General features: G+C 49.0%; 1 protein-coding gene across 1 annotated transcript in view; it reads left to right on the forward strand.

Annotated features, from left to right (window-relative positions):
* Window positions 1-2,458: 2,458 nt before the first annotated feature.
* LOC149853466 (uncharacterized) overlaps window positions 2,459-18,667 on the forward strand; it is a 29,904-nt gene continuing 13,695 nt past the window's right edge. The window contains exons 1-6 of the mRNA XM_090027007.1: window positions 2,459-2,537; window positions 4,706-4,803; window positions 10,167-10,228; window positions 11,312-11,522; window positions 13,689-13,865; window positions 17,764-17,884. Coding sequence (XP_089883133.1) covers window positions 2,459-2,537; window positions 4,706-4,803; window positions 10,167-10,228; window positions 11,312-11,522; window positions 13,689-13,865; window positions 17,764-17,884 — 748 coding nt within the window. The remainder of the gene's footprint in view (window positions 2,538-4,705; window positions 4,804-10,166; window positions 10,229-11,311; window positions 11,523-13,688; window positions 13,866-17,763; window positions 17,885-18,667) is intronic.

Consider the following 18,667-nt stretch of genomic DNA (forward strand, 5'->3'; position numbering starts at 1 on the left):
ATGGGATGGGGCTGTGGGAGTGGGAGCAGGATGGGCTGGCGGGGCTGGGGACAGGATGATGGGGCCATAACAGTGAGGGCTGGGGCCCAAGACAGAGTTGCAGTCTGCTCCCCGCACGCCCGTGCGACCAGAGCCCATTACAGGGACATGCGGGCAGCGGATTGCAGCTTTGCCCTTGGCCCTGTGATCCTGATCCCAGCCCCAACCCTGGCTCCACCCACCCGCCCCACACCTGGGCACTGCTCCCTGTCCGCCTGCAGCCCTATCTCATCTGCCTGGCCGAGGGCACCCTGTCCATGCGGGTCTAGGCTGTTCCCCACCAACCCACTCCATCCAGTGCCCCCAGCAGTGGGTGTGGGGCGGATGGGCGGGGTAGCATGGCCAGGGCCGTGTCTGGCAGCAGTGGCGGAGGCTGGCAGTGGCAGCTGGAAGGAGCCGCAGCTGCGGGGGCTGCTGGGAAGTGAATCTGGCTGCCATGCTTTCCCAACCCCCCTGCAAACCACGACCAGCTGCTGGCGCCATGGCCCAGGCTGCCCCCCGACACCTGGGCTGAGCAAGGCCAAGGAACCTGCCGCGGCCAGATAAAATCCCTTGGTGGGCTGAATCTGGCCCACCCCTGGTCTAGTGGTTAGAGAGCATCAACCATCAGGACTCCTGGGTTCTGTTCTCAGCTCTACCCCTACTGTATTACGTGATCTTGAGCCACTCTCATCCATTTTTGTCTTATCTGAACCCGAGCAGTTATCTCATAGTTTAATATTCCAGATTATTTTATTCTTAAATCCCTACTGCTAGGTGGTGTAAAGATCCTAAACCTTCAAACTAAGGTAATCACATATTGGGTGTTTTATATTATGTGCTGTAGGTAGTGGAAATCACAGAGCCTGATTGTATATAAAGGAACAATGTAGCTGGACATTTATTATTGGTTTTCGCTCAATCCACCAGAATACTCGCTTGAACTTTGTCCTAATAGTGCAAAGTGCTGATGATGAATCTGTAACTCTTTCTTTCCTGACAGCTCAGACTGTTAGTGAGACGTGTGCAGTAGGTTGCCTGTGTCTGCTTAAATTATAAGACCAGGACACGGTCTGGTTTATGTTGTCCCTCTGCTCTGCGTGTAGGATCCACTCATCCAGCACTCTACATTCACAGAATATATCTGAATGATATGACAGAAGCAATAGCTAGGGCCTAGCCGTAGATGCCAGTACTGCTGAATCGTGAAAGCACAATATTCCAGGCCAAAACCTATTCTGAGACCTGGTGGAAAGAGTCAAGCTAAATTGAAAGCATCTGAGATGCAAATAAAGTTTTCAGTTGTTCTAAGATAGACTAATCAGTAGCACAAACAGGTAAACCCCTAGCCTAAAGAACCGTGTGTGGTATCGGACTGAGATGGTTGCATTGGGACACAGTATAACTTTACTCCTATTTTATTTTAATAGCTTAAAAAAAAAAAAGACCTTGTCATAAATGTCCTTCTGTGAATCATCTACCGCAGAGTAAATGGGACGCGAAAATAAACCCTCCGACCCTGAGTTTCTAAACTGAGACTTGAACCTTAGAATCAACGGTTTGCAGAAGATTCACGCTAGCTATTCGCTCTCCTTCGGTTTCTACAGCAGCCTCTGATCATCAAGCTGATGCAAAAGTGCTAAAATACTGCTCCTGAGAGATTCTTCTGATGGTGTGACCAGCAGTATCAGAAGATGGATTTCTTTTCTTGACATATCCTGCCGTGTTCTGCAAATTGAGGCAGTGATAATACTGCTCAGAGGGTCATCCAGACCTTGTGTTTTCAGTTGATTTCTATCCATCTCCTTGGGCCAGCAAGACCCTCCAGTTTCTCTCCTCTCTTTCCCACAAAGACAAAAAGCAAAAGTCATCTGTCAAACACTGTGTGTGGCCAGAATCGAGCGGAGCACAGATCTGAAAAGTGTTGAGCTCTGTTCTGAATCTCTTTTCAAGAAGTCTCTGTTGATAGCGTGTTGGTGCAAGCCGGCTTATCCCTGCTACTGTCCGATCCCAAGGAGACTTCACTGAGAAGACTTGGGGCTATGCTGAAAAACAGCTATATTTGTTTTCTTATTTATAAGAGGAGCAGCAATCTGCAGGGCAGCGATGGCTTATTTTGATCGTAGCCAGCCTTAGTTTCACAAGGGGTGCTTCTCCCTGCTGAATTGTGCGGGGGCCATTGGGAGCACCAGGAAGAGATGAGGGTCCTTCAAAAAAGCACTGAGTGCCCTACAAATACCAACATCTCTTGCAAGAAGGAATCTCTCTCTCTCCCTCTCTGTCTTTCAAGAGGTGGGTGAGTAAACCTAGGAGTGAATGACCTAAGGAGCTGAATGCTGTGTTGCTATATTAACCTATTGTGTACCAAAGTCCGCTCCCCAACACTGTGATCATTTTTGTCTTGGGCAGTGTTAATCACCCGCACCCGCCACCTGGCAGCATGGAAGCGAGGGGCACCAGTCTGAACGCTTATGCTGAACAGCAAAGGAGCAAGAAGAAGGCCTGTTCCTCACGCTGCTTGCACGTCTTCTCCAAATGGTCCTGTTGAGCTGGAGGTGGGGAAGAAAGCACTTCTTGATTGTGCTCGTTACAAAAATGTGACAGCCATTAGGTAGCCAGTGTGTCTAGATGGCTGCTCATCATGTTGACCCATAATGTTTTCCTGATGCATGTTGACCCACACACTTAGTTTCTTGTGCTCCCCTGGCTGTTTGGTTGTATCCACCTCTTCTCTCTTCCCTGGCACTTCCATTTTAAGCTTTTTTTGGCTTTAGGGATTGTCTTTTTGTTCCCTGCTTGTACAGGACCCTGGTTTAGGACTGGAGTTCCTATGCATGTTATTCTTCCAGTTAAAAAAGGGTGTCAAATCCCGTTCCTCTCTATTTATGAGCTCCCTTGAGCACAGAGGTGTTTAAATCAGTAAGTGCTAGAATTTGCATTTTGAAACTCAGCAGGACGAGGAATCGGGAAATGCAGAGACTCGCTTCCTTTTGGCTGCCATAATACATGACAGTAGATTTATTTCCTGCATCACCATCAACATAAGAAGGCATTTGTTTCCTTTCTGCAAAACTGGGAATAACAATGGGAAAGAAGGACCGTGTGGATGTCATTGCCCCATCTGGGCCAGTTATATTCGCAATGTTTCATCTTTTTCTTCTTATACCTACCCCATGCTAGCATCTGTTTCTTACATCTCATGCTTTGATCTGTGTAGGGGAGGTAGTAAATTGACCCTGGGATGCTTCTTGAAACAAAATCTCACTGCTGCAACAATTCCACCACCTCACTTCCCCAAATATCTCCTACTCAGAAAGTGACCTTCCAGGATAGATGTCATTTTGCTTCTTTAAAACAGAGGTAAAGGGCTTACAAATTCCTTTGTCCTTTCAGAAATATCATTTTGCAATGTTTTCACTTAAGAATAAAGTCAGGTTCTCATGCAGATCTCCTTGGAGGAACAAAGAGCTGAAAGGAAAGAGGATGGTGAATATTTATAAAGACCTTTCCTTCCAGGTTCACCTGCCATTTGGCTTAAGTAGATATTACAGATTAAGAAAGCAAGTTGGAAGCAGCAGTTACAAATTCTCTCGCGCGCTAGTCCTTGCAGGTTTTTATGATGTCATAATTGCCCTCGTGATTTGACTGTCTAGAGAGTCCCACCGGGGGGGGCAAGAAGATCTGCATAGCAAACCTGAAACACCAGACAAAAATCATTGGTAAAGACTGTCTTCTGCTTCAGGCAAAAAGAAGGCTGCAAACCCAATATCCCGCACTTTATAGCCATCATAAACACCCACTAGTTCTCTAGCATTTATCGCATTTGCCCCTTCGGTTGGCAGAAACACAACAGCAGCCTATTGTCTGCAGGCACCGATATCTGTTTAATCGTCACCTCATTGTCCCTCGGAGTTTTTGCATAACGAATTGCAAAGTACACCCCCTTGATAGGCTCCCTGCAGTATTCACAGTCACATCTGTCTACAGCTAGCCTCGATTTACAGCCTCGATTGTTTTAAGGAGAGCCACGCTTTGAGCACAGTCATCATGGCTTTAATAAAAGCCCTGATCTCTCCTTCCTGAAGTCTGAAATGTAAGTGTTACTGTCCCATCTCACTGCATCCATGCCTCTGACTGGCGGTTGGCTTTGCTCTGTACAGGTTACAAACCCAGAGAAATATTTGGTTTCTCTCTAAACACGTTGGGACAGCCAGAGCAGTTGGAAATAGCCACATATAGGTAGAAAGAGACTATTTTCAAGGCAGAAAGGGTATTTAGATGCTGTTCTCCCATGACTGTCAAATAAGTGTTGAACACCTAACTCCACTTTGGGACTGAAATTTCCCCACCCTCCTTTGAAGTAAGAGCTTGGATTATTATTTCCTCTTGGTGGGGTGGGGAATAAAATTTAATAAAGAATATATTATTCTGTTAAGAATACAGCTGAGCAGCATCTCCACTGCACAAGGCTTGGGTGAGCAGCATTTTTTTGTACTTGAGTTATTTAACTTGATCACCGAAGTGCTTCTATCTGTGGCTGGGGTTTGTAATCTTTGGAGGGAAGAGTTGACTTCAGTTATTGATGCGGAGTGGCGTTTTCTGGCTGTTTGTCCCCCCTCAGCCCTGCTCTTCGCCCCAATTTCCTGTGCAAAAGAACAAAATGTTACACCCCCCACTTTTGAACTACTCAACAGAAAAGAAGAGATTCAGGGAAGAGAACCCGTGTCCCAGGAAGGAGGTGTGGTACAGTTTGAAGACGCACTTCACTCAAGCTGTCTTGGCCAGGTAAGGAGATTCGGCTAGGAATTCATGTAGTTTCATGTTGCACCTTTCTGCTTCCCACGCTCCATCACACAGCGTCAGGAGGGAGCAAGAGAATCTGAATTGATGTGGCCATCTTCCCTGGTCAAAGACGACCACATTTCATCTTGAGGTTGGGTTTTGTCTGCATCTAGCCTCGTCTCCGGCTGCCTTAGGGCAACGAATGAGGCAGGGAGCTGAGATGAGCTCAGCAAAAGTCTTCCTCGCTAGAACCCAGGTGCTTTTTAATTAATTTCTCCTGGAGCTGTCACTGTTCTTCCAAACTGCTGTGGCAATAGGTGAGCTTTAAAGCAGCAGGTGTAGAGATGCAAGGAACTGTACTTGCAGGGGTGCATATAGGTGGCACAGTGGATAAGGGGCTGCTGTTCAGTGGACTGAAACAGCAATGAGTTTAGCAGCGTGCTGGGATCAGCCGTGGTTAGGACTTCACTGTGAATCCGAATAGAAATGCTCCTAGGAAGTTCCTGGCGATGGCAGCAAAGAGGCCAGGATGGAGGATCTGGATAACTTGCTAATAAAGGAGTGTAAAAATTCTGGATTTTCACCACTTGAAAGGGCCAGAGGTAGCTCTCAAGGTGATCACGTTAAAACCCAACAAAGGAAATAGTCCCTTAGCAATTCAGGGCTGAGTTTTGGAGCTGGCTGATCTAACTGGGTTGTTTTTGCCAAGCTCAGAAGGACAAGATGTTCTTTTTATTCATTGCTCCAACCCAGAGGATCCTTGCCTTGGCTTTCTCCATAGCCGGGAACTTCTCCTGGGCTGCCAGGGAGTGGAGAATCTTTATCCTTATCATACAGAGTATTTTCTTCTGACTAGTTCAGCCTCCTTCAATCTGGGCGCGTCGACACGTGACACTACATCGCTGTAGTGACGTGCTACAGCGACCTAGCATCCACAGGTGCCTACACGTGTCCAGCAGCTACTTCGCCATAGCGGTGAATTCCCCCATTATAGCACACTCCTATGGCAAAGTAGCTGCTAAAAATAACCAGGTGCCCATGAATATGGTGCAGTATGGGCAGTTCCTGCGCCATGCTTTAGTACTTCCAAAAGGAAGTACTAAAGCACGACGCCGTAACAATATCGCTGTAGGGCACTGCGTAGATGCACCCCCTGGGACCTAAGTTTGTCTCCAGTAAATGATGATGCCAACCATCCCCTATGCCAGCCAAATTCTTCCTTGGCTTCTGAAACTGGGAGGTAGTTATTATATTAGCAGAAACCATGTTCTTACCTGTGCTGTTCCGTAGCAGGGAACGGTCATCAGGACCACATACCTGACTCAAGAAGTCTATGGGCCAACGAGAGGCAAAGCGCTGCTCAACCTGGTACTGGCTACGGGGGACGACCTAATCGGCGACCTAGTGGTCGATGGGAGGCTGGGTGACAGCGACCACGAGCTGATCACCTTCACCATCCGCCGTAAAGCTGGCAAGTCGGTCAGCAACACAGAAGTCCTTGACTTCAGAAAAGCCGACTTTGACAAGCTCAAGAGGCCCGTCGGTCAGGCCCTCAGGGACCACGACCCCAGGGAGATGGGAGTTCAAGAAGAGTGGTTGCTTCTTAAGGAAGCGATCCTCAGTGCACAAGCTTAATCTATTCCAACACGGAGGAAAGGCAGCAAGAGGGCACAGCAGCCCCCCTGGCTCTCCAGAGACCTAGCGGACCTACTGTGGCTAAAAAGGAAAGCCTACAAAGGATGGAGGATGGGATTCACCTCCAAGGAGGATTACTCCGCGCTGGTCCGGTCCTGCAGGGAGCAAACCAGGAAAGCCAAGGCTGCAACTGAACTCCAACTAGCTTCAGGCGTCAAGGACAACAAAAAGTCCTTTTTCAGATATGTGGGGAGCCGGAGGAAAAGCAAGGGCAATGCTGGACCCCTGCTAAACCAGATGGGGCAACAGCACGGGTTTGTTGCGGGTAGGTCTTGTTTGACCAATCTCATTTCCTTCTATGACCAGGTGACCTATCACCTGGACGAGGGAGAAGAGATTGATGTCATATATCTTGACTTCAAAAAAGCTTTTGATCTGGTATCCCACGATCACCTCTTGGCCAAACTGCCCAGTTGTGGCCTTGGCTCCACCACGATCCGCTGGCTGGGAAACTGGCTTCCTGGTCGGACCCAGAGGGTTGTGATTGATGGCAGTCACTCATCGTGGTGCCCTGTGACCAGTGGGGTCCCTCAAGGCTCTGTCCTTGGACCCATACTGTTCAACATCTTCATTAATGATGTGGACATTGGAGTCAGGAGTGGACTGGCCAAGTTCGCCGATGACACCAAACTTTGGGGCAAAGCATCCACACCAGAGGACAGGCGGGTGACCCAGGCTGACCTGGACAAGCTCAGCAAATGGGCAGACGAGAACCTGATGGTGTTTAACACCGATAAATGCAAGGTTCTCCACCTTGGGAGGAAAAACCTGCAGCACCCTTATAGGCTCGGCAGTGCTACGTTGGTTAGCACTACAGAAGAAAGAGACTTGGGGTCATCATTGACCACAAGATGAACATGAGCCTGCAATGTGATGCTGCGGCTAATAAAGCGACCAAAACGCTGGCGTGCATCCATAGGTGCTTCTCAAGCAAATCCCGGGACGTCATTCTCCCCTTGTGCTCGGCCTTGGTGAGGCCGCAGCTGGAGTACTGCGCCCAGTTTTGGGCTCCACAATTCAAAAAGGATGTGGAGAAGCTTGAGAGAGTCCAGAGGAGAGCCACGCGCATGATCGGAGGTCAGGAAAACAGATCTTACGACGACAGGCTGAGAGCCACGGGACTCTTTAGCCTGGAAAAGCGCAGGCTCAGGGGTGATCTGATGGCCACCTATAAGTTTATCGGGGTGACCACCAGGATCTGGGGGGACGTCTGTTCACCAGAGCGCCCCAAGGGATGACGAGGTCGAACGGTCACAAACTCCTGCAAGACCGTTTCAGGCTGGACATAAGGAAGAATTTCTTTCCTGTCCGAGCCCCCAAGGTCTGGAGCAGTCTGCCAGCGGAGGTGGTTCAAGCACCTACATTGAACACCTTCAAGAGTAAATTGGATGCTTATCTTGCTGGGATCCTATGACCCCAGCTGACTTCCTGCCCTTTGGGCAGGGGGCTGGACTCGATGATCTCCCGAGGTCCCTTCCAGCCCTAATGTCTATGAAATGAAATCTATGAAATCTATGAAGTCAAATGAATCTGCCTGGCTTATTTCCTTCCTTTGTGTGAAGTGAAGACACATGTGCAATTCCAGAATCACTGTCTTCATATGATTACCCGATCAGGAACACCCCAGACTTATTTTATTACTGCCTCATCTTCTCGATTAATGAGGTTTGCTCTTTTGCACATCCTTCGTCTTTCTCCATTACCATTAGACACATTAGTCCAGCTGAACCAGACAGCAGAAATGGCGCAAGGATGAAGGAAAAAAGTTTATTGTTTTTTTTCCAAAAGTGGGGGAAAAAACACTCTTGTACATATTGTTAATGAAAAGTGTCCCTTGAGTTCCTATAGTTTTTATCCTAAACAGAACCATGCCATTAATCTGTCCCCATCCCCAATCCCAGTCCCCCAAACTGAACGACAGATCTGGGCTGTATAAGGTAAAAGCAGGCAGTGGTAACATTTCTCCTGTGTTGGGGTAGCGTTGGTTAGCGTGGAGACATGCTCTTTTTAGGGATTAGAAGGCCATAAGGTCTCATTACGATCGTCTAGGCTGACCTCATATATTATGCAGACCAAAGAACATCAGCCACGACCCTCACCGTCGAGCCCATAATGCTATATTGCCATCAAGGTGTATACATCAATACCTTCTACAGTGTGCGACAAGCGCTGCACAAGTGTATGTCCACAACCCTATACTGTTCCTGGAGAGTCTCCTTCAGCACAGCCAGGAGGGGACTATGCCTCCTAAGGACATTGATCCAGGTTCTCGCCCTAATACCACCCATATGGGCAGCATGATGGGGACTGTGGACTTGTTGCAATATTGTAAGAGCTTCTCTGTCTCCTTGGAAGTGCTGGTGTCTCCTCTTACGATGGCTGTCAGCATGAGGGGAGCCCAAGAGATGTTTTATTCAGCAGCAAAGGCTCAGGCAGACAGGTCATTTCAAAGTAACGAGGCTTTAAGTTCAGTGTTTGAGGAGCGGCCCTAATTTACACGTTAAGATTCACTGGCAGACACGCTGGGAATGTCGGCACGTCCTTTGGCATGATAAGTGATCTGTGTTCAGTGAGCCGACGAGGCAGCAATTTTAGCGGTGGCCTGGAGTAAATTAAAATGGCTTGGTTACCTTGAAAATGGGTTCATAATGGAAATAGTGGCTGAGGCTTAACTTTTTTTTCTGGAGCAAGATGCTCAAGGCAGGTTGAAAAATAGCTCTCTCTAGCGGGCACGTCTATTTACATTTTGGCTGAATGCTCAGCCAGGTCATTACAGGGGTGTAGGTTGTCCTGAATGCAAAGCCAGGCCCTTGACTTCCAGTGCAGGAGCTCTGCACACACCGAGCCCAGGCATTTCATTCACAAGCGTTCGGCATAGCTAGAAGTAACCAGAGCACATGGGGGAAGTTAGAGGGAGTGAGTTCAGGTCTGGGAGACGGCTGGGTCCCTTCTCTGGGCTTCTTGCCCTTCATTCCCATGGCTTCTCAGTGCAGCACAGAGCCATCCAGATGCAACATCTGTGGCTATTGCCTTCCCCAGTAATTGAGCAGGGGGCGGTGATCCAGGCCTATCTCACTCGGGGAAATAGTACCAGAGTTAAAAGATGCCTGAATCCTCACCTGCAACCTCCCCTTCTCCCTTTTAGGAACAAGCCAGTATTTCTTTGCCCGTACACTTGGCACTGTACCCAACCCATTTATCTCCAGGTTTCTGCTGGAGAAGCTGGATGCACTTATAGAGACTGTCACAACATTCATAAAGGTGCAAGACGGCAGTGCCTCTCTCTCGTTCCCTGTTGGATCCAACCACGCTGAATTCCCGGAGGCTCCTTTGGTTTTTCTGTTGACGGAGCTTTTGCATTCAGCCTAAAAAACCATTAATAAAATATCAAAGAGATCCCTCGATGGGCTTGCTTCATGCAAAACCAGTTGGGATTTTGTTTTGTGGGTGGCTGCGGGAGGCGGTTTTGAGTTTCTGGTCCACCGTGGATTCCACAGCTAGTTCAGCAACGGCAGGATTACAGCAAACATGGGGCTTGCTAATGGCTGATTATTCGTTCATTAGATCAGTTTTTCATCAAAGGAGGGGTGGTTAGACTGTTCCTGTGCTTTGCTCCTGGTGGGTTTTCTGTGCATGCCAGAATTATTTCCAAGTACTATTCCATTTTATAGGCTCGGAGGCACCCACCACTGGAGTCCAGCAATGGGAAACCATCAAAGGAAGAACAATCCAAGTAAGTTATTAAAATTGTTCTTAGCTTGCTTTGAGAATTAGAGTAAATATTTACGATGAAAGAGAATTGATGCTCCAGTTTGCAGGGGGCATTGGCCAGCTGACCTGTTAGGATTAGTGGCAATAGGTGGCATTTTCTTCAGTGGATAGACTTTTTGCATGCATGCTCCTGGGGATGGTTGGGGTGGGTGAAAGCTGTAGGCATTGCCACTGAGGCAGTGGACTGGGAAATTCTGTTTCTGCCCCTGCAAGCAGCCTCGTGAGTGACCTTGGGCCTATGATGCCCCTCAGTTCCTGAGTTTCCCTGTTGGTACAGAAGTTTTTATCCCCATTTTACAAAGTGCTTGGGGCAGTACAGATGAAAAAAGTGTTACCAGGAACTGGATATTCTTATTGTTGCATTATTCCAAATGTCACGTGCTGCCTTTTCCATTCCCCTTCCTGATGCCAGAGAGTACATTTTAGACTAAAGCAGGACTCCTGTAATGTAGAATTACCCACTAAGGTTTCAGAAGGCTGGTGCTGAGAGGGACTGCGACTGGCCAGTCCCACCATGAATTGCATTTACACTGCAGCCTTGATTTGTAGAGGCCGGGAGCAGTTTTGTTTCTTCCTAGGATCAGGGCATAGCCATAAGGTAGACAGCGCTGTGCAGCCCCTGGGACAGCGCATCACTTGGGTCAAGGGCTCAACTCTGACTCCGCTGAAATAATGTCTGGCAGCTATTTCGTGGCTTTGGTGGGAGATGAATCTGCTGGGTCTTAGCGCGCAAGGGACCATTTCACAAAGGTCCTTAAAACCCCTTAGAGTAATTGCTTCTTGTTGGCAAGTTTGAGCAGAGAGGATCAAGACCAAGGACACGGAGACCAAACAGGGTCAGGAAAGGGGGTCACTGGGGTCATACAAGTAAATGGCAGAGCCAGGAGCACAAACCAAGAGCCATAGCTTCCTGACCTTGTCTTCAGCATTAAGCACTGCAGTTTAATCATGTTGTTTGAATTAGCAAACAAGCACCCTTGAACAGCAACCGCTCAATCCAGCCTGTACGGAAAGACAAACCTTTTGCTTTTCACTTGTCTCCCAGGGCTCACTTCCGAGAATCCAGCTCAGCCACAAGCTGCCTTCCCAATGTGTTACTGGATGGGTTGTTGGTGGAGGTCCTCCAAGCTTCGTCCTCTGATGTCTTCAGAAGTGCCGTGAAGGATTTCGTTGATGACTATTTAGGAAGGGCTGCCATTTTTGACAGCATGGATGAAATCATGGTGGAGGTGGTTCAGACGATCTTGCCACCATTAGTGAGTAAAATGATGTCTCTCATACACACCCATATGTATATTTATATGTATGCACCAGGATGTGTTGATGTGCATGTATCATGGTGTGTAGATACAGATCATGGTGCATGCAATAATGAGTAAAATGCACACACACACCTCTCTCTTTTGTACACACACATAACAAGACGTGTGTGTGTGTGTGTGTGTGTGTGTGTGTGTGTGTATATATATATAAATTTTTGTACCTGAGTTATTTAACTTGATCACTGAAGTGCTTCAGTCTGTGGCTGGGGTAATATATATTACACACACACACGCACACACACGCACATACCTGTTTGTGTGTGTGTGTGTGTGTGTGTGTGTGTGTGTAAATCATGGGATCCTGAATTTGGAGCTGGTATCGGTTCTGTTTCTTCCAGCCCTGGAGAGTGAAGTTCTGTTTGAGCGTCCGCAGAACTGGGAATGAAAATGCAGCAGTGACAGAGAATCCCTTACCGGTGTGCCTCAGATCTGGAAAAGGGCCAATGTGGTTTCCATTTTCAAAAAAGGGCGGAAAGAGGACCCAAGAAACTATAGGCCCGTTAGTGTTACCTCAGTCCTGGGGAAGCTCTTTGAGAAAATTATCCAGGAGCACAACTGCGAGGGGCCAGCGGGGGAGATTATGCTTAGGGGCAACCAACACGGGTTCATTCGAGGCAGGTCCTGTCAGACCAACCTGGTGGCCTTCTACGACCAGGTCACAAAATCCTTGGACGCAGGTGTTGCAGTGGACGTAGTATTTCTGGACTTTCGGAAGGCCTTCGACACTGTCTCTCACCCTGTTCTCATTAAGAAACTGGGGGGCTGTGGTGTAGACACCCACACAGTCAGATGTGTCGCCAACTGGCTGGAGGGCCGCACCCAGGGAGCGGTGGTGGATGGGTTGTGTTCGACCTGGAGGGACGTGGGCAGTGGGGTCCCCCAGGGCTCGGTCCTCGGGCCCGCACTGTTCAACATCTTCATCAGCGACTTGGACGAGGGGGTAAAAAGCACCTGTTCAAATTTGCTGATGACACTAAGATGCGGGGGGATGTGGGCACGCTAGATGGGAGGAATAGGGTGCAATCAGACCTAGACCGGTTACAGGGGTGGGCGGATGAGAACAGGATGGGATTCAACACCGACAAGTGCAAGGTGCTGCACCTGGGGAGGAAGAGCCAGCACCATACCTACAGGCTGGGAACTCCCTTCTCGTCAGTGCAGACATGGAAAAGGATCTTGGAGTCATCATTGACTCCAGGATGAACATGGGCCGGCAGTCTGCGGATGCAGTCAGGAAGGCCAACCACACCTTGGCATGCACCCACAGATGCATCTCGAGCAGGTCCAAGGAGGTGATCCTCCCCCCCTATGCGGCACTGGTCAGGCCGCAGCTGGAGGACTGCGTCCAGTTCTGGGCGCCGCACTTCAGGAGGGACGTGGACAGCATGGGGAGGGTCCAGAGGAGGCCACTCGCATGATCGGGGGCAGCAGGGCAGGCCCTATGAGGACAGGTTATGGGACCTGAACCTGTTTAGCCTCCAAAAGAGAAGGCCGAGGGGGATCTACTGGCTGTTTACAAACTAGTCAGAGGGGACCAGCAGGCACTGGGGGAGTCCCTGTTCCCCCGAGCACTGCCAGGAGTGACCAGGAATAACAGTCACAAGCTGGCAGAGGGGAGATTCAGACTAGACATCAGGAGGCGCAACTCCATGGTCAGGGCGGCTAGGGTCTGGAACCAACTTCCAAGCGAAGTGGTGCTGGCTCCTAACCTGGGGGTCTTCAAGAGGCTGGATGAACACCTTGCAGGGGTTGTTTGACCCCAGCATCTTTTCCTGCCCATGGCAGGGGTTGGGCTTGATGACCCTACAAACTATGAAACTATACAGGGACTGCCTTTCGAGCTGGAATGGGGTCCATTCAGACCTTCACCTCTTTTGCCAGATCTGCCAATTAGTGCTGCTTGTGATGGTGGCTTTTGTCATGCAGACATCAGGACATTCATAATTGGACTTAGACCCAATAGCTCATGTCACTAAGGGTGTCCGATAGGCATTTGGATGATAATGGATTTCAGTTACTGTCAATCTGGGCTACAGTTTGTTTTTTGTTCATTAGCTGCAATAACTTAGATGTGAGTAGACAGCCCTTTTTCTTACCAAGGTAAAGCTGACTTTCCCTTCTCCGTTGGCTCAGCCTCGAGAGACCGTGCAAGAGATGCACTGCGAGGATATTCTCCAAGGGATCATTTCACATGTCATTGTGGAGGACACCACAGCATTAGCTCACTCAGTCCTTGGTGAATATGATGCCAAGCTGATTAAACTGCAGCAACACCAAGTACTCTCAAAGTGTGTGTGGCAGTATGGGTTATTAATTTCATGTAAGAAATTAATTCCAATAGCCTGGTGAGAAACCCACCTGGTCCATCAGTCATAACAGATAGTCACCACCTGATTCTAGCGTCCTGGTGGAAAAATCCCCATGGGTCATCAGTCTTGACAATCACCACCTGAGTCAACTGAGAAGCCAAGGCCAAGCTTGATGTCTTAAATGCATAAGTTAGATAGCAGAGGGTAGGGGTAAGAGGGTGGGGAGGAGGAGGGTACAGCTTTTAACTGAGCAGCCAGACAGAAAAAAAGAGGTTGTTATCAAGACCATATGCAGATCTGAAATTAAAAGGACAGTGGCATGATCACTAAAAGGTATCCGCCTAACTTGGCTTGAGGACTCTCCCTTAAGGCAGTTGGAATCACCCTAATTTTTGTACCGTTTCTTTGGCTGTAGTATTTATCTATAAATATTCCTGCCCCAGCTGTTTCACGTGCGAGTGCCTGAAGCTAAGGTATGATTTTCAAAGGTGCCTGGCAACTTCAGCTCCCATGCATCCAAGTGACATCAGGACAGGCAGGGAGAGGGAGAGCGCCTTGGGGAGTGCACACAGGTAAGAGGCACCGCTTGGGATATGGTGGCACAACTTGTGACTCGCCCTAGGTCACACAGCGAAGCAGCAGCAGAGCCAAGAATAGACCCGAGATCTCCCAGCCCTGTTCCCTTCTGCTCTTTTTTTCCCCCAAGTCCTGGGATGGAGTTTGTCACGTGAGCCGTGGTCAGGGTCTGCTCGTGGAAACTGCACTGGAGGCAGAGCGTTCGAGCCTCGCTGTGCTTGCTTCGTGGCTAACCAAACACGGGTTCTCGGTGAGGGCAGGTGTTAGCAAGTTGACCTTCAAAGGGTTTTCTCCCAGCTTTACATGAGTCGGATTCATTTCCTATTGGCTTGGCTGGGTGCTGGAAAGGCTTCCTCCTTTTCTGAATCTGTGGGGACTCTGGACACCAACTAACTGGGGAGGGCACTGACTCAAACTCACCTTGGATGCAACTCTCCTGTCAGAAGGGTGGAGGTGGCCCGGTCTGCACAGATCTGTAATGGCCAAGTTGTGGCCTATTAGCAACTAAAATGACTAAAGAGGTCAGATTATGCTCCTGCCCTTTTTTTCTCCCTCTCAGACTCTTCACTTCACTCTTCTTTCATCCCTTTTCCTTGCCATTAATGTCCCTTCTATTCCCATGGTTTTTTTTCCTCCTCCAGCTAATCCTCCTGGCTCACCAAAACACAGCTTTTGCCACCAGCACATTGCTCGCTGCTTGTGCTCTTCCCCTCTGTGTCTATTTAGATGTGCAAGTTGTTTGGAGCTAAGCCTGTGTCTGCTATGTGTGTGTGCAGCACCGTGCACAATGCTGGCAGATTCCCAGCTGAGCCTGAGTTTCCGCTGCCTGAACTGTTTCTAGTAACACGGACATGCTTCCCTTGCCAAACAAGTGATTTTTTTACTGGTACCTCTTTGCTTTCCTGACGGGGCCTCAGGTAGAGACAGAATTGGATCTTCCTTGCAGTTACTTAAAATCCACGTTAGAAACAGAATTAACTTGGAGGAGGTGGGAAAGGCATTTTGGCCGGATGCAAAACGCAGGAATTAGGGCTCGGCGTGCAGAATCAGTAGAAGTCGCAAGCAATGGAGAGATTACATCCTGTCATACAACATGCATCTCGGCGTGTATTGTAATGGATTAGATTTATCAGAATAAAAACCCACACTCCGCTTTCATGTAGCTCTTGCTGACACACACACAGGATGCTTGTTTGCGGAGATTACACCGTCAGAGAAAGGAGGTTCATGCATCCCCGTCTGATATGCAAATGCACATAGATAGGTGTCTGCATTGTACTCGACAATAATAGGAATCGCTCTTTCCAGGTAATTAGAACTTGAAGGACGGGGTCTGGGAGGAATGATGTGCCTCGGGAGTGAGGCGAATTTCAAAGAGCTTCGAACAAACCGCAGCGGCAGCGAGATGGGGCTTGCTCCGTGCAGCAAGTAGAGTGGAACAAACACCCCCTTATTGCATGCAGGGAGATTAAAGGCAGCTGTATTAGATTTATTAAAGACAATTAATATTAATTTGAATGGCAAGGGCTCAGCCTGGGGGGGAGGAGAAGCTTTTTCTGGAAAGAGGCAAAAAACCCCACCTTTTCTGAATTAGCCCAGTGAACAATAAGAACAGGCCTCCTTGTCCTTAGCTCGGCAGGACCCAGTGATCTGCCTTTCAGTCCACTGGCCCTCCTGCTGCTCCTACCTTTCCTCTCCTCACCCCCGAAGCAGCTGGAAACATTCGTTCCATGCTGGCAGGCCCACATGAGATGACCAGCCTATTGTGCTAGCAGCCGTACAAGCCCTGATGGTCTTATAGATTTAGTAGGTATGTGGGGAAGGGAAGGCTCGCTAACCCCATTTCACAGGTGAGGAACTGAGGCTTGGGCGCTATAAGAGACTTGGCTTTGGCATCGCAGCAAGTCTGTGGCAGCATCGAGAACTAAGCCTGCATTTTTCTAACCCCACGTCAGTCCTTTCGTCCCAAGATGTGGCTCTCTTTCTTCAACTTCCCGTGGATCCTGGTCTGCCTGCCCCAGAGCTGGCAGCTGAGAGCAGGTTGTGTGTGAAGCACAAGGGCAGGGGAGGATAGGCAGGACAGGATTTCTGCCAGCCAACTTTTCTACACTGCCCCGTCTCCCAGAGGCTAGAAATCTCAGTGCTCAGACTGGCTTCCTATATGCAGCACAGCTTCTAAACCTGAGCCTTTCCCACCTGGAAGGGGCTCTAGCTTGTGAGCTAAACAGTTGATGCTAGTGAAATACTACCATCCCTCCTGTCTTACTGAGTATAACCAGTGTGGTTTTTTGCTTAGTAAAGTGCACTGGGCTCGGGCTGCCTCTTGGGAGAGTGGAAGGAGGTTTCTGGTGAGCAAAGCTCTGTGCTTTGGTTCCCTTTAGCAAATGCCATCGGCTAGAACTGGAGCTGCACAGGGCACGGCAGCTTCACGTCGGGGGCTCATCCAAACACCATCCCTTCAGCATCCATCAATTCACAGAGAGAGTTTTCTTCAGCTACAAAAGTGCCTGACCCCCCTCTGCATTACGCAGGGCAGTGTCCCAGCCTCTCTTCCCTCAGGGACCTCTGCAGGAAGCCTCTAATTCCAGTCTGCACTCCCTGCTGCCCCACATACATGCTCAAGACCCAAAGGATCAGTAAGCAGAACGACTTGGGGCCATTGCCATCCAAGTGGTGTCCAACTTGTCTTTAAAGGGGTTGCTCTAGCTCTGGTTGCAGCAACCTCTGTCTTATCTCTGCCCTTCAGGTCTCCAAGGTAGGGGCACAAAGTTCTGCTGCAGCCTCTAACAAGCCGGAGAAGACACGACAGAGCCCAGCTTGTGACTGGGGTATCTTTTAACAGGCCTCTGGAAATGTCCTCCTCTCTGGGGCAACCCCCAGGTGGCACATGACAGGGATAGCAACCCCATTGCCAAGCAATCCCCCTACCAGCTGATAGCAATCCCCCTACCAGCATATCAATTAGTATCTCTTTGATATCCATAAGGAAAATGGGTCTCAAATGTTGCACTGCTTGCACTACTGAGTGCATGTGTGCATGTGAAAGAGGGAGAGTGAGAGAGGATGAGAGAAGAATCCAGCCAGCCTAACACTTTTGCAAGCTCTTGGAAGCCTTTTTGGGCCAAGGCAGCACTGTGTGACCCTTTTTTTTGTTGACTAGCAAGGGAGCTCAACAGGAAGAAGGGGCAGCTTTCTCCGTTTGAGCAGCACAAAAGGTTACAAGCAGCTGCCAGAGAAGAATTTCTGTTCCTTCTGAAATGTAATTAGAGCGGCTCTTCTTTCTTGCGCAGGTTACAGCTTTTGCGAGTAAACAGCTTATTGACATATTTCTTCTGGAGCACTTGATAGGAATGATTAGTATGCATGACCCAGGGTTTTCGGGGAAGGAGCACTCAAGCGTGGTTTTGGCAAGTGAGTACTGAACTGCAGTGGGGATGGGAAACCCCCCCCCCAACCTTCCTGCAACTAACTCCTGAACAAACCCCTTGCTCCGTGCTTGCTTAACGCTTTCCATCCACGGGACATTTTGCAAATGCTAGAGGGCCTGGGGTTAGTGTTTGCCAGTGAGAGTGTGCGCACACACAAGTATTCAACAGTAGCCATTGATTGCACTTGTGTGGTTTCCAAATGCAGACCACTCCCCACAAACCCCCGGCAATGGACCTGGGAATAAGCAAGAACTGTCTGCCTCAAAAGGGAGGCAAGATACTTTTGTGGGCAGTTCCCTGCCCCAGCCATAAGATCTGAGCTGTGCTGCCAGGCCATGGGCAAAGCACCGTGCCTCAGTTTCCTCAAGAATAAGTAATGGAAAAATGACACTGGACTTCTTTAAAGCACTCTGACATGAAAAGCTCATAGTAGTATCAGCAATCTTAGGAAACAGAGCTGGAGCAGTGCTTTCTCCGCTTCTTTAAATATGCTTTAATGGAGGAAGAGGTCAGTGAATAGATTATTTACAGTAGTGACTTGCCCGCAGCCCCCCAGCAGGTCATGCGGAGAGCAAGGAACAGGATGTAAAACCCTCAGTGGAGATGATGCCTCCTCGTACTTCAGCTGTTGTACTATACCAGGGGGAATCCGCAATCTTTATTAGGTCTGACGCTCTTGGTTTTTGCTCATGTTTAGTGTCCGTGCAACTGTACTTCCCATAGAGCCACTGGGGAGAAAGAAGCTGTATGTGGAAGATCGCTACCA

This window comes from Crocodylus siamensis, chromosome 14, assembly GCF_052110815.1.
Source record: "Crocodylus siamensis isolate JL-2025a chromosome 14, ASM5211081v1, whole genome shotgun sequence".
Taxonomy (NCBI): Eukaryota; Metazoa; Chordata; order Crocodylia; family Crocodylidae; genus Crocodylus; species Crocodylus siamensis.